The following is a 14,027-nucleotide window of genomic DNA, read 5'->3' on the forward strand; positions in this document are numbered from 1 at the left end:
AGAAATGAAAATGTTACTCTTTTAGCCAAGGAAATTATATATAACTTTGTAAATAATGTTGCGGGTCTAAAATATAATTTAGTCGTTATGTAGTTTGCAAATGGTAAACAATGTCAACACTACAATAATTTTATGTTAAAGTTATTTAGAATAAATAGTTAAATGTCTGCTTGCAATCTATTATTTGTTCGTGGGTTTCAAAACGTTGCCTGTATCAATGTATTCTAACAGTTCTACGTCATAATTTTATTTTTCCTTTCTGTTTCATATACATGTACGTACTAGTAGTGAACATGTTCGCTGTGTTTGGAGTAATGGTCAAGATTATATATATTTTTTTCAAGTGTAAAAGGTATATTTTATAATATATTATATTTTATATGTGTATAAATGACATGTATGAAACAGACATGAATTTTTTTTATTATTTGTAGAGATTTTTCATTTTCATTGGCAAGTGTTAACGTGTATAACTATATACTTTCATATATATATATATATATATATATATATATATATATATATATATATATATATATATATATATATATATTAAAATAAAATCCAAGATAAACAAACAAGTTCACATTTAATTATTACACTAAGCGCTTTTTTAGATATCCTTATAATTAAGGAGGGTCGTAAAATCATAACAGATTTATACTACAAGAAAACGGATTCCCACCAATACCTTGTATTTAATTCCTGCCATCCTTCACACGTAAAACGTAACATACCTTTTAATATGGCAAGACGTGTTTGTACCATTGTCATAGATGAAACCAGACGAAACAGCCGTCTACAGGAATTGAAAACTTTTTTACTTAGACAAAAATATCCCAATGATCTAATAGACGTCGCTATTGAAAGGGCCAAGTCAATACCAACTACAGATCTCCGGAGTTCTACTAGAGCAGGGGCCCAGGAAAACAATAAAGAAATCCCGCTTGTCGTTACACATAACCCCCGGAACCTTAATATGTATAATTCCGTAAAACAGTGTTTCCCCATTCTACAACAATCCCAAAATCTAAAGGAATTAATTGACCTGAAGAGCATAATCTATAGCCGGCGCCAACCCCCAAACCTGAAGAAACTCCTTACAAGAGCCAAATTTTGGTCAAATGAAGACATATGCACAGTGGCCAAATGTATGGACCCCCTATGTGGAACCTGTCCTTATTTAAAAACAGGAGATACGTTTACTTTTAAATGTGGTAAAACATTTACCGTAAATGCGAATATGTCATGCAAATCTAAAAATTTAATATACTGTATGACTTGTACTTCATGCGGGGAAAACTACATTGGACAGACCGGTAACAAACTAGCTGACCGCGTAAGAGTCCATAAACAACAAATACGGGACCCTTCTGTCAGAAATACGCCATGCAGTGAACATTTTGATTCATGTGCGAATGGAAACTTTTTTATATTTCCATTTTATAAAGTTATAGAAAATAATGAACAATTACGGAGAGCCAAGGAAGATTACTTTGTTAAATTATTTAAACCTAAACTAAATGTAAATTGAACATTATAGCTTAAAATTAGCAGTCTGTTTCATCACTATGTACATATGTTCAATTCTCTACTTTTGGCGCCCTAATGACATTTACCTGCGCCAATATATAATGCTGCCTTTATGACGTCACAATAACGACGTCATAACAACCAAGTTGTATTGTTTTTATAAACTTTGTTACACTCTGAAGAGCCTCACGGCGATAGCGCTTAGTGTAATAATTAAATGTGAACTTCTTTGTTTGTCTTGGATTTTATTTTAATTTATAACCCACATATATATATATATATATATATATATATATATATATATATATATATATATATATATATATATATATATATATATATATATATATATATATATATTAAATAAGAAATGTAAGCTAATTTTACATTGTACATACTTATGCTCTAAAGTAAGATATAGGTATTAATGTCTATTTGTGACATGTGTCTGTATGGTAGTTTTGTAGAGAATGCGAACATTTGTACTTTTCGGCAGGATAATGAGTGATAATGTTGGATGTAATTAATGGTTTCACATAAAAGATCGTCTGTAATTTGGCACATTTAACACTTGCCTATTCATTGAACTTTCGTCATATACTGTTGAAAGGTTCTATTCAATGGTAACATTTTGCCATGCTTTATGCAAATGCAATGCTTTCACATTCACATTGTTCTCTTCAACAATGAGTATTAGTTGAACAGGAAGACGTTACATATAAAAAAGACAAACACTATACTTGTATATTCATAATAACACTGCGTCAAAGTAATATTGTATTGAAATGTTAAATGTAAATGGACTTCATTGTTTATAATTTTATTTTCTTTGGTGTATAAAAAAATGCACAGTTTCTCTCCTTTTATCAACAACTAAGAACATTAAATAAAAAAGTAAATAAATAAATGAATAAATAAATATAAATAAATAAATAATATATTAATGAAATATGTGGACGTATTCGAGCTCAAAAGTCCATTAAACATTACAAAAAAAAAAAGAAGAGCAGAACAAACACGGACCTCTAAGACATCAGAGGTGGGATCAGGTGCCATGATACAAGAGCCTTAATACAAGAGCCTTAATAAAACTTTGATTTTATCCTATCGATGCTGAAGTCCTCTTTAAACAAACAATTTAAAGTTAAATCCTTCGATTTTTGGTATCGTTTTGAAAAAAAAATAAGCCAAAGAACTATAAAGCATACACACATGCGCGCGCGCGATTAAATATATATTAAGAATAAGACTTTGATATAATTTTTATGTATCAAAAATTTGTACCTATCAGTTAAGAAGCTTTGAAAAATTTTCGATTTACAAATATATCATCATGATTAGGCATTCAGATGGAACAATAAAGATTTACATAGTGACTATCCAAAGATGAAGAAGCTTTGCCACAAAGGCACTGAATGATTCTGAATTTCTTTACACATCTTTATTCAAGATCTGGAGGGCGGGTCATTTCAAAAGCATCTACATAATTACTTTACCATCATGGTATTGAAATATGCGGGCAACAAAGAATCTTCAATTGATTTAAATATTGTGTCTCTTGCCAACATATATTGGATTTAATTCCCAAGTTTTTAAAATCTATTTCATCTCTCTTTATCCGTCTCTTGAGAATTTTTCTATGCTATTACTTTGTAATCCCTAATTTTAATGAAGAAAAACCTTATTATATTGTTTACTTTCTACCCATGAATCTAAATTTAAATCTAAATTTTTTTTTAAAAAAAAATGTATGCAGGTAATGATAAATATGTAAACATGCCAGAGCAGTTGTTTTGTCCGAGAGGAATATCTTACTGAATGCACTCAAACGATCAGAAAGAAGTTCTATGACTTATTAAATTTTTCTCTTATGTATTAAAAATAATGCAAATTAAATTACGAGGGTTCGTCCAAAAGTAATGTAACAACTGCTATAAAATCTTTAATTATCAAATGTTATCAACAAAATTTTGAAATATTAAATCCCCTGTCTTTTTTAAATTTTTCCTTTAAAATTCCATTTGATTATATAAAACACTTTTTTGAAATATTAAGATAAACACAACGTAAGGCTTTGTTTATCGCCGCACGGCAAGAATGTTACCACCGTCGTTACTTTTCGACACTCATTTTCAGTTCTAATACCCTTACTACCAATTTACTATAAACCGTCTTGTTTTGAGTTGTAATATTATATGAACTTCGTCCAAATGTTATTTCTAAATTCACTTCCTTTTGTGTAAATTATATGTATCATCAGATTCAAAATGAGTGTCGAAGAGAAACGTCATAGCGGCATTAGACGAGATCCAACATTGTGTTTATTCTAATATTTTATAAAGTATTGCATATATCTGAATGAAGCTTTAGAACAAATTCAAAATAGATCGAGGTATTTATATATAAAGTTTTGATGAAGTTTTTCGATTATTAAAGATTTTATAGCAGTTATGACATCACTTTTGGGTCAACCCACGTAAAAATGGGAACTTGGATTTTGCAAGTAATAGGTGTTATTCATGAGGACCACGATTCGATACATAGTAACTACAATCTATAGGTTTCATGAAATGAAGATAACGAACAGGAATCAGGCTGAAAAATTCAGTAAAACAATACAAACTTGTGAACAGAGCAAATTCTTAAAAACATTAGAGGGGGGAGGGGGATCAGATGCTATGAGGGAGTAAGCATCCCCTTTCGACCGGTCACACTTGCCGTGAGCTGCTTGTCATGGTCGGGTAAAAGGAGAAATCCGCAGCTAATCCGTGTGAAAATAATGGCCTTACAATGTATAATTTGTATGAAAGACATGTCAAATTTGACCTAAACGACAGATTGTATTAGCTAACCAGCTAAGGCCTTTTTGCATTTTATACCCCTTTCCGAAGGAGAGGATGGTATACTTTTGTAACCTTGTGTGTCGTTCAACAAGCTTAATCTATTTGTTTGAAGGATGTCAGCATAAATCAGTTTATTGTTAAAAGGTTTTTAATGCTTAAACGTAACATACAAGATATCATATTCATTTTATCAAAACTTATGATAAAGCTGGAGTAATGCAATTGGTTATGTTTACTTATATTCTCGCATGATATCCAAGAAAAGTAGAAGGAATGGGTAGTCTTTGGAGAAGACTGATGAAGAACAATCGTCGACAGTTTGATGACGAAATGGAATTTTGCATCACGAAGTAAACTCATGCAAATGACTTGACCCTAATCTAGACTGAGATCGTGAAGTCATTAATATCCAAGAGTCCCGAATAATAACAACAAAACACTCTGGGCAGTTAGAGAAAACATAATCAAATACAGTTTGTTTTAACAAGAAGTAAGTAACAATACAATTCGGTTGTCTGAATTCGGGAAATAATAAGTATTGGCAATTACAATAGCAATGAAGCACGTTCATTTGTAGTAAAATTCTAAAGCATTCATCTATAAGGCATTATCAAAACTGCGTATAAAATAAGTGAACATAACAAAGTGATATTGAAATCAAACACTACGGCCAATGTTAATTACAAAAAAATTGGCTAGATCAATTTCTTAGGCACATCTTTCAATACTTTCTTACGATAATACAGTAATCAATTATTGCCTACGTAACTCCAATGAAAAAGCTAAGCTGGAAAGTTTTTTTTTTTTAAATTTGGAAGCTTTAAAAGGCAAAAACAGGAAGTCTTAAAGTGATTCATTTTCACATGAAGTAGACTCTTGTAAAAATGAGAGATATCTATATCAAAAGTCCGTAAGGTCAATCCGTTAAATCTTCAATTGTACGCTGATCATATACTTTGCAGGTGCACCCCGACTTTAATCTCATATAGTCCATTCGGTATGGTTGTGTAGTGTTATAATCCCTTACAATAGCATAGACATAGGTGTAGCTTTGAACACATTTAGAGCGCCGCATGCTGTCCACGTATTGACAGGGTCGGTTTAAGACCCCGGCGGCGCAAGAAGTCTCGTAAAATCTTTGAACTGTGCGAGGGTCTCTGTATAACTTAAGTAGTCTCCCTTCCCTAGAGAGGCCACCAATGGGACTTATTTTTTGTGACACTGTCGGGCAGCAGTCTGCTAATCCACTATGTTGAGGGAGTGTATGATAAGCTCGCTTTCCGATTTCTTCAAATTCCCTAAAGAAAAAAAATACGATGAAATCTATTATGCTGTCATATGTTATGCTTAACTCACCAATACACCGTAATATATATTTTTTGTGCGTAAATACGTGCATATCACATGTTCATGCATATATAAAACAAGCATATGCTTAGCTTTGTGATACTGAAAGGTTTATGAAAACCCATCCCATTTTAGGACGTCCTCAATATACTGTTAATGTACTGTACTATTATTTCAGGAATTTGGACATTTTATAACGTTTAAGAAATTGTTGAAAAAAGTCCCCAATGCGTTGTTCAAATCCCCTATTAAGAGAGCACACTACACAGTATTTTGGTAGTGTAAATTGATACCAAGTTAGATTAAACATAGTTCTGTGAAAGTATCGAGGGCAAAATTTCATAGAAAAAAAAAAGAATTATATTTATCAAAATTCCGTGGAAACGATAAATATTTTTTACATCATTGGTCTATAATGACTGTTGATAAGAAACCTTCAAAACTGTTGTTGTATGGTCTACATATCTCGAAATTCAAAATTAATACGAAATTATGGATCTACTTACTGAAACATCTTTCCCTTTGCATTTTAAAACATTTGCAGTAACATGAATTTCATGAATATGCAGACTGTGTAATAAAAATTTTGGAAGCTTTGGCATTTACTATAGACCAAAGTTTGATTGTGCAGAAAGATTAAATTCTGAAGGGAAGAATTTGTCCATGGTATGTTCACAACTTTTTTTTGCTTTATCCTGGATGGTTGCATTCTATAATTTGCGTCACCATTTACATAACCGAAAATGATATTCGACAAAAAAAAAATAAATTAAGGACACAATGATAATATTTTTTGTGCCCACGTAAAGCAAGAGGGAGACAAAGTCATAATGGATCGGTCACTTCATACCATACTCACAAAACTAAAGATACAATGGATATGCGGAAAGCTGGTTTGAATATCCGGTGTAATTACGCTAATTGGATAAATATACAAAGGACACTGTGTATGATCGAGTTGATACTGAGCAATTATATCACTGAATTACATGATCAGCTGACCATGTTTGGTAGATATAGAGGATTCAATTGACGCAGTTGCTATTAGCCTATATCAATATTATATGGGAAATTTTTGGCTTCATTAGATTCATAAAAGTTCACTATTGATAATCCACAGAATTGAAATACCCTACCGAGGAGTGAAGTTATATTAATAAAGCAGCATTCTAGCATTGCTTTCCAAATTCCTAATTTCCTTTACATTAATAAAACATTCTGACATTCCTTTCATCTGCCAATTCTAAACTTAAGACAGTAGATAAAACATGACGTGACGATGAAAAAATTGGAGAATGGAACTCACGAAAGCATGGATAAAACTGTCTCATCTTCAGTATGCTCAATTCTGGTCATTTTAAATTTTTAATCAGAAAATGATTTATATTATATATTCAAAGAATTATCAAATGAAATCATAAGATATTCTTCTTATAAAGATGTCTAACAAACTAAAATAATAGTTCAAGAACAATAACAAAGCAAGGAGAGAAAAAAGACGGACAAAAAGAAAAGATATTGCCAAAAATTAATCGTCAAATGATTGTTTTCAATATTTTGTTTCTAGTTATCAACTTAATTTGAAAGAATAGCACCGGATTGCTTTAACTGATTTTATAGATACTAATACATATATTTAGTAAACCAAAGTGTATGTAAAGCTCTTTTCGGACACAGGTAAGCAGGCATACTAACATACATATTCTTATCTCCTTTTGAGTATAAGGGATTTGATTCGATTTAAACCTGTCCTAAATGTTTTAATTCTTACTATAGTTTAATGCAATAGCTTTATTTTGAATTTTTGAACGACAGGAAGGGAAAAAGTAAAAGGTGAAGATAATGAACAGTGACCCATTTTATAAGTCCAGCGAAAAACACATAGAGCAAAAATCGGAACACTGAAAACACCAGAGGTGAAATCAGATACCTAGGAAGAGTGAAAATCCCCTGTCGACCGGTCACTCCCGCCGTGGGTACTCTGTATTGATAAGGTAAACGGAGTATTCTTTAGTCAAAATGGTTTAAAAACAATGGCCTAACAATTGGTGGGAAACATGTCAGTTAAAATACGACCCAATAATAGGTTGTATTTTGCAAACAAGGTCATTATGACGATCATGGAATTTACGAAAATGATTTTAAACGAGATAGTTGAAAAGCCTGTAACCTCAACTTATTTGTCAGTAGTCTGCCTCTGTTAAAAAATTAGTAGACCTCAGAACATGCTCTTGAGTATCGAATCAGTTTGGAGACATAAACACATGATTGTAGGATACTACTGAAGTTGACGATGGAAAAGCTGAGATCATCCCGTTTGTCTTATAGTTTGGTTGTTAGTTGGCAAAGGGAGTAAAATACCCAATTATGCAGCAGATACTGCAGACTTTACGGTGTCCTTTATTTCAAATTCACTTGGATATATCGAGTTCATGTATGAATGAAAATACCTATTGTTAACAGATAAGACATTGTCGATGTATCGAATGTTGAACTGAAAGGCGCAGCAGAGTTTTTTCCCATTCTCATGTGAAAGTTTTTTGAGTAGTTTCTGCTTCATAAGTATAAAATAATAGTCGGCTAATAAAGGAACACAACTGGTGACATCGAAATTCCAGTTTCTTGGAAGTCCTGGTCTCCAAATACTACATAGATATTGTCATTAAGGAACTCTAGCACTTTTTAATATCAACTTAAGAATGCCTTTGTAGAATTGAAATGATTTTTAACAAACTTGAAGTAATTTTCCAGATGACTAATTACAAGGTAAGAACATTTACGAGTTTTTTTTATTGAGAAAACAGTTGTCTATGATATCAAAAAGCCTGCTCTTAAATTTATCATGAGGAATGACAAAGCATGATGTAATCCTATTGCACGTGCTTTAGATGGTCTATATCTGCTTTGAGATCTTATTACTTAGTTTACAATGCAAAGATTCTCACTAACATGACTATGTTAACATCTATATTCAAAACTAAAACTGCTGTTGAATGTAGACTAGTCTTATCCAACCCAGAGGAAATTTTAATCACGTCAGTTGAAAAACTTTTTTTTTTTTTGAAAGTTCGATATTTCAAAAATCAGTAAATTTTTATAAGCTGTACAGTACAATAAATACTTTTCTTTACATTCATGTGGATTAATTTTTAGCAAAACATGAGCTACTTTACTTTTAGACGGTTTATTAAGGTATGTTGAGAGAGTCCAGAAATGGGCTGGGTTTCATACACTTATAATTACATGTACGAGCATTGGACCACATGTGTCAATTTTGATTTTATAGCTATTATCTCTATGTCATTCCATATTCACGACAGATAATTTATTATTATAGGAAAATAGCACTTTTTCTTCCATATGGATTTTTTTAATCAGATATCGGAGACAAATTTTGATACATATACATGTTAACAGAACTGTGTAGTTGTATTGGAACTTTAAATGTGAACTGTCAGAGGGAAAAAAAATCACCTTTCTTCCCAAAGGATTGCTCTCAGTAAATTTGCCTGGGTCTGTATTGGATTTGGTTCTTCTTCAGTTTGTGCTTTTATCATAATGCTGATTGTCCATATTGTGATCTAGAAATTTATTAAAATCAAACAAATCCATGAAGAAAACTTTTCTAAACTAAAATAATCTACCATGAACGTTTTAAAAAACGGAGAGAGAGAGAGAGAGATCTTACCCATATTGACGTGATAACATGCATAATTTCAACATTGGTGATTTTGTTGTGGGTGATTGGTAATCTCGGAAGCTGAAAAATATATAAAGATATAAATTTTAACACTTTGTCAATGTTGCTGTGTACTCAATCTTACAAGTTATATATAAATAAGTTAAACTGGAGATTGCAAGGGTAACACACCAACAATATGCAGAAATCTGTGCGAATGTCGAGCATTATACATTACTTCTTAAAATTTGAGAATTAGCCTTTATGTCTGCAACACTTAGTTTTTTTTCTTTGCTAATTTTTTTCTCTCATTTCTTTTTAATAATCTTTCAATTATGTTGTTGAAATCAAATTAAATTGTATCTTTATCACTTTGCCATAATGTTAATTCAAAAGTGTCATGAAAAAAATTAAACACGTGCAACGCTGTTCATATTAGTATATTATTTGTGATGACTTAATATCGACAGTGGTTAGATGCTCGGACAGTTTTATGGTCCAAATTCACTATGTTTTTATGCACATCATATTAGGACAGCATGGATTTATGACATAATGTTATACCATTGCAAGTAGAGGAACTTAACTGCAGTAAATATTTCTTTTCGGGGTATTTTACTATTAAAGCACACGTTGGATGTCGGATTCTTCACAAGCCATTTGCGAATTAAGCTAAGATGATTTTTTTTTCTTTTAAAAGTTTTATATCGATTTTGAACTATATCCCTCCTATGCTTTCGAAACAGGACCACACCTTACGATTCAATTGAAAATTAAAGTGACGAGGTTTATTAGCTGCATAGAAAAAAATACTTGCCACACTAATGTTTCCCCTTCCCAGTAAAAATCAGGACGATTTATTTAATGACAACACTGAAAACTCCGAAAGTCATTAGAAATAGGGAAAATGAATTTGAGCGACGCCGAAAACTCTTCGTATATGGAATCAAAGTAATGCGTTAGAAATATCAGCAGAATTTGAAGGTTAGAGCGTCACCATAGCGTTGTTGCTCAAACAAAATTTCAGTTATTTGTCGGAAGAGTGTCATTTGTGCTTAATTGCAATGTTTGATTGAAAATAATCAGGAAATTTTTCTTGATCAAGATGCTCTTTTAATTCTGGTGTTCCGATATACGTGTGGAAATTGCTGAGAATCTTATCGATTTCTTTTTAATTTTTTCAACCAATTCAAAAAAAAAACACAAAGTCAAATTATATAAAATGAAGGACCATATTTTTTTCCAACAAGAAATACATCCATAATCCATTAAGAAAACTATAAGTTTTTAAATCCAAAGAGAAAACAATTTAGAGAGCAATAAAAATCACCGAATGGTGTTCTTGAAAAACATGCCTTTCTTATCCTATACAAGAATTAAATATAAAGTTAACCGCATGATACATTTTTTTTTATATAAAATGTGGAACTGAAACTTTCGCCTCTTTTGCAAAATGGGGACACAGATGTTTAACTAAAATTTCTAATCATATGTACAAATGTATCTGATATCATTCCAATAGTAAAATGAACGTTATCATATGTTTGGCAATAATTTAATTTTTCACCTCATCCGACTAAAAACTGTTTCCCATTTTGATGGTATTAACAATATAAAATTAAAGTACAGTTATTAATATGTTGTCTTCCAATACCTGAAATAGCACAGGTACAGCGGAGTGTTCTGAATTGTACGATTTCCCGAGGGTAATCTTGTCCCATTTCTCTGATTACCTTCCTCAATATGACGAGTTAATTCTAAAGCACAGTCGATCTTTGATCCACTTTGTACAAGATGAAGACATTTCAGATCTTATCTTTCTTAATTTTGATAACTGTAACAGTCCTTATTGGAGATGGATTTGATACTGCATACATTCTGTTTTATGCAAATTATTTTTTTTAAAGAAGACTTTCTTACCTTTTATATTTTATTACTATTCCAATTTCGTACTTCTTTGAAAAATTGATATTATATTTCTCGCATATGATATATAGTCTCTAAACAGTTAATATGTCCAAAATATTTGGATAAAGCTTCTCCATGATTTCATCCTCTAAGAGTCATCACTTTCAGCCCTCCACCCCTTTTGCGACGGTGATGTGATACGGTGTTTTGAAAACGTTGTGGTATTTATACTGTAATTTTATCGCGTTGGCGAGATTTATAACCAATAACTTGATCAGCTTTCTATTATAAAGTCTGTGCCTTACTAGGCTTTTTATTCCACCATCTAATTAGCCAACAAGCCATGACACGATATAGTGTCGCTAATACGTGGTCAGTTATACCCAGAATTATGCAATCGAGCCAATATTTAGCCAAAACCTTTCAAACATCTTGTAGTTGACTAACTAATGTTTTCTCTTTAATTACTTCAAAAGATTCTTATTTTGGCAAGTGAAATTGATCAGTTTAACGATATTGCATATCAATAACAATTTTTTTACGATTCGCAGGAATTTGATAAATAGATACGATTTTGGCGAAAACAATGAATTAACTAAATCATTCGTCACCATCAAAGCAGTGAATGAAATAACAATGTAACCTTTGATTTACTAGTTGGGCAATGTAAATCACTTAAACAATTAGAGTAATACAATATTCTTGTGGTTTTGTCCTAAGCATCTTGGAACTTCTTCAATTCAAGTTTTCAAAAACAGTCTTTATCTGCTAGTTACTACCTTTTGTCAACATTGACTTCATTTATTTCATTAGAGTGAAACTTCTTATGATATGCATATGATTAATAGTTTATGAATTTTTGTCGAAAACTCTTTGATATATATAATATTCATGTTAAGAAACTAAACATCTCATTTATCATGATGAATGTGGAAAATAATATCAGAAAGACCATGCAGATCCGTCTTGTAGTTTGTAAATGGACGCCGTCTTATATCAATGTGTGCAGTGAGGGTACACGTACTGTCGCCAGTGACATGTACATGTATAATTATGCAGCCTGCGACAAAATGTACCAATGGACAACAAAATATGCAGTGAGGGTAGGTACACATTGTCGCCGGTGACATCATGTACAGGAAAATATGTACTGTCACAATCGCTCTATATGAAATAAGCTAAGAGACACGTCTGTGTGATTTACACACCAATAACATTCACAAAACTGCAACAACAAACAAGTAAATTCAAAGAATTGTGGTCCTCCGATTTCGGTGTCTTAGTGGCTGGGATGCAGTTATTTATGGCATATTGTAACTGTCTTGTTTTTGTGCCCTGTCTTGTCTGTCCGTCGTTCAAAAAAAATCATAAATTGTTTAATAAATAAAAATTCAGATTAAAGCTTCTCAAAACTGCATCAAACTTCAAGACCAAGTTCATGAGGTCAAATATCATAATACAATATACAAAAACATTTAGGCCAAGGTAATGAAGTGATATATCTTTCTGAAAGATGTTGTCATAGGTAATGTACATGTAAAATATGAAAGCCCTATCTTCTCTCCTTCAAAAGTTATTAACAATGTAAATAAAAAATCGAAAAAGACTGTAGGTTGAATTTCAAGGTCAAGGTCACGAGTTCGAGGTAAAATACCAGAGTAAATTTGGAAAGGTCTTGGTCAAATATAAATGCCCTATCTTCTCTCCTTCAAAAGTTGGCAACAGTCATAAATTTGTGAAAATTAGGTCAAACTTCAACGTAAAAGTCACAGGGACAAATGTCATTATGCATTCAGAAACGCCTTGTCACAGGAAATGCACTTGTCAATGATGAAGGCCCTGTCTTCTCTCATTCAAAAGTTATCACCAATGTTAGCATTTTTGAAAATTAGGTCAAACTTCAAGCTCATGGTCAGAAGTCGTTGCATGTTCGGAAACGTCTTGTAAGAGGTAATGAACATGTCAAATATGAAGACCCTTTGTTCTATTATCCAAAAGTCATAAGCGATATCAAAATTTTTGAAAAGTTGGTCAAATTTCAAGGTCAAGGCCACAGGGTCTAAAATCATAGTAAATTTGGCAAGGTGTTGTCACTGGCAATGTACTCGTGAAATATGAAAGCCTTATCTATTCTCATTCAAAAGTTAGGAGCAAGGTAAAAAAAAATGTAAATATTTTTGAAAAGTAGGTGAAACTTCAAGGTCATGGGTCAAAATTTTTTTTTAGTATATTTGGAAAGGTCTTGTCACATGTAATGTACATGTGAAATATGAAAGAACTAATTTTTCTCATTAAAAAATTATGACCAAGATTAAAGTTTTTGTGACAGACAGAGAGAGGATAGACTGACAGACAGAATGACAGACGAATGAGATTTAATGTCCCCACGCTTTCGCGAAAGCGGGGGACAAAAAATACCTTAAGTAACCCTCACTGTGGGGCGACAATATGTGCAGTGAGGGCCAGCAACAATATGTTCATGTAAAATTTTTCAAACGTCGACAATATGTGTGAATGGACGACAAAATGTGCAGTGAGGATGGGTACATATTGTCGCCAACGACAATGGACAATATGTACCGTCACAGATATTCACTATAAAGTTAATCGAAATATTTACTTTGACACTATATGAAACTAAAGCTTAAGTTAGTGAACTGTAGTTTACTATAATAAATAATAGTTTAATATAATCAACTAAACTATGGTAAATGTAT

General features: G+C 31.9%; 1 protein-coding gene across 1 annotated transcript; it reads right to left on the reverse strand.

Moving 5' to 3' along the window:
- Positions 1 to 4,820: 4,820 nt before the first annotated feature.
- On the reverse strand, positions 4,821 to 11,400 carry LOC133191768 (uncharacterized). Its single transcript, XM_061327503.1, has 4 exons — positions 11,323 to 11,400; positions 9,412 to 9,483; positions 9,198 to 9,304; positions 4,821 to 5,674 (listed from the first exon to the last, which is right to left on the reverse strand). Exons 2-4 carry the CDS (start codon positions 9,433 to 9,435, stop codon positions 5,293 to 5,295), a joined length of 513 nt encoding a protein of 170 aa, XP_061183487.1. The 5' UTR covers positions 9,436 to 9,483; positions 11,323 to 11,400; the 3' UTR covers positions 4,821 to 5,292.
- Between the last annotated feature and the right edge of the window lie 2,627 nt (positions 11,401 to 14,027).

The sequence above is a fragment of the Saccostrea echinata genome, unplaced genomic scaffold (genome assembly GCF_033153115.1).
Source record: "Saccostrea echinata isolate AGI-Se365-2 ecotype Australia unplaced genomic scaffold, CSIRO_AGI_Sech_v1 ptg000024l, whole genome shotgun sequence".
NCBI classification, from domain to species: domain Eukaryota; kingdom Metazoa; phylum Mollusca; class Bivalvia; order Ostreida; family Ostreidae; genus Saccostrea; species Saccostrea echinata.

Bases quoted from the DNA above. Each gene is read 5' to 3' on its own strand.
- LOC133191768 (XM_061327503.1), bottom strand. From the start codon at position 9,435: ATGCATGTTATCACGTCAATATGG. The intron at 9,305-9,411 runs GTAAGATCTCTC...ATAAATTTCTAG, and splicing joins ATGTTATCACGTCAATATGG to ATCACAATATGGACAATCAG. The intron at 5,675-9,197 runs GTGATTTTTTTT...TTTTTTCTTTAG, and splicing joins GCAATCCTTTGGGAAGAAAG to GGAATTTGAAGAAATCGGAA.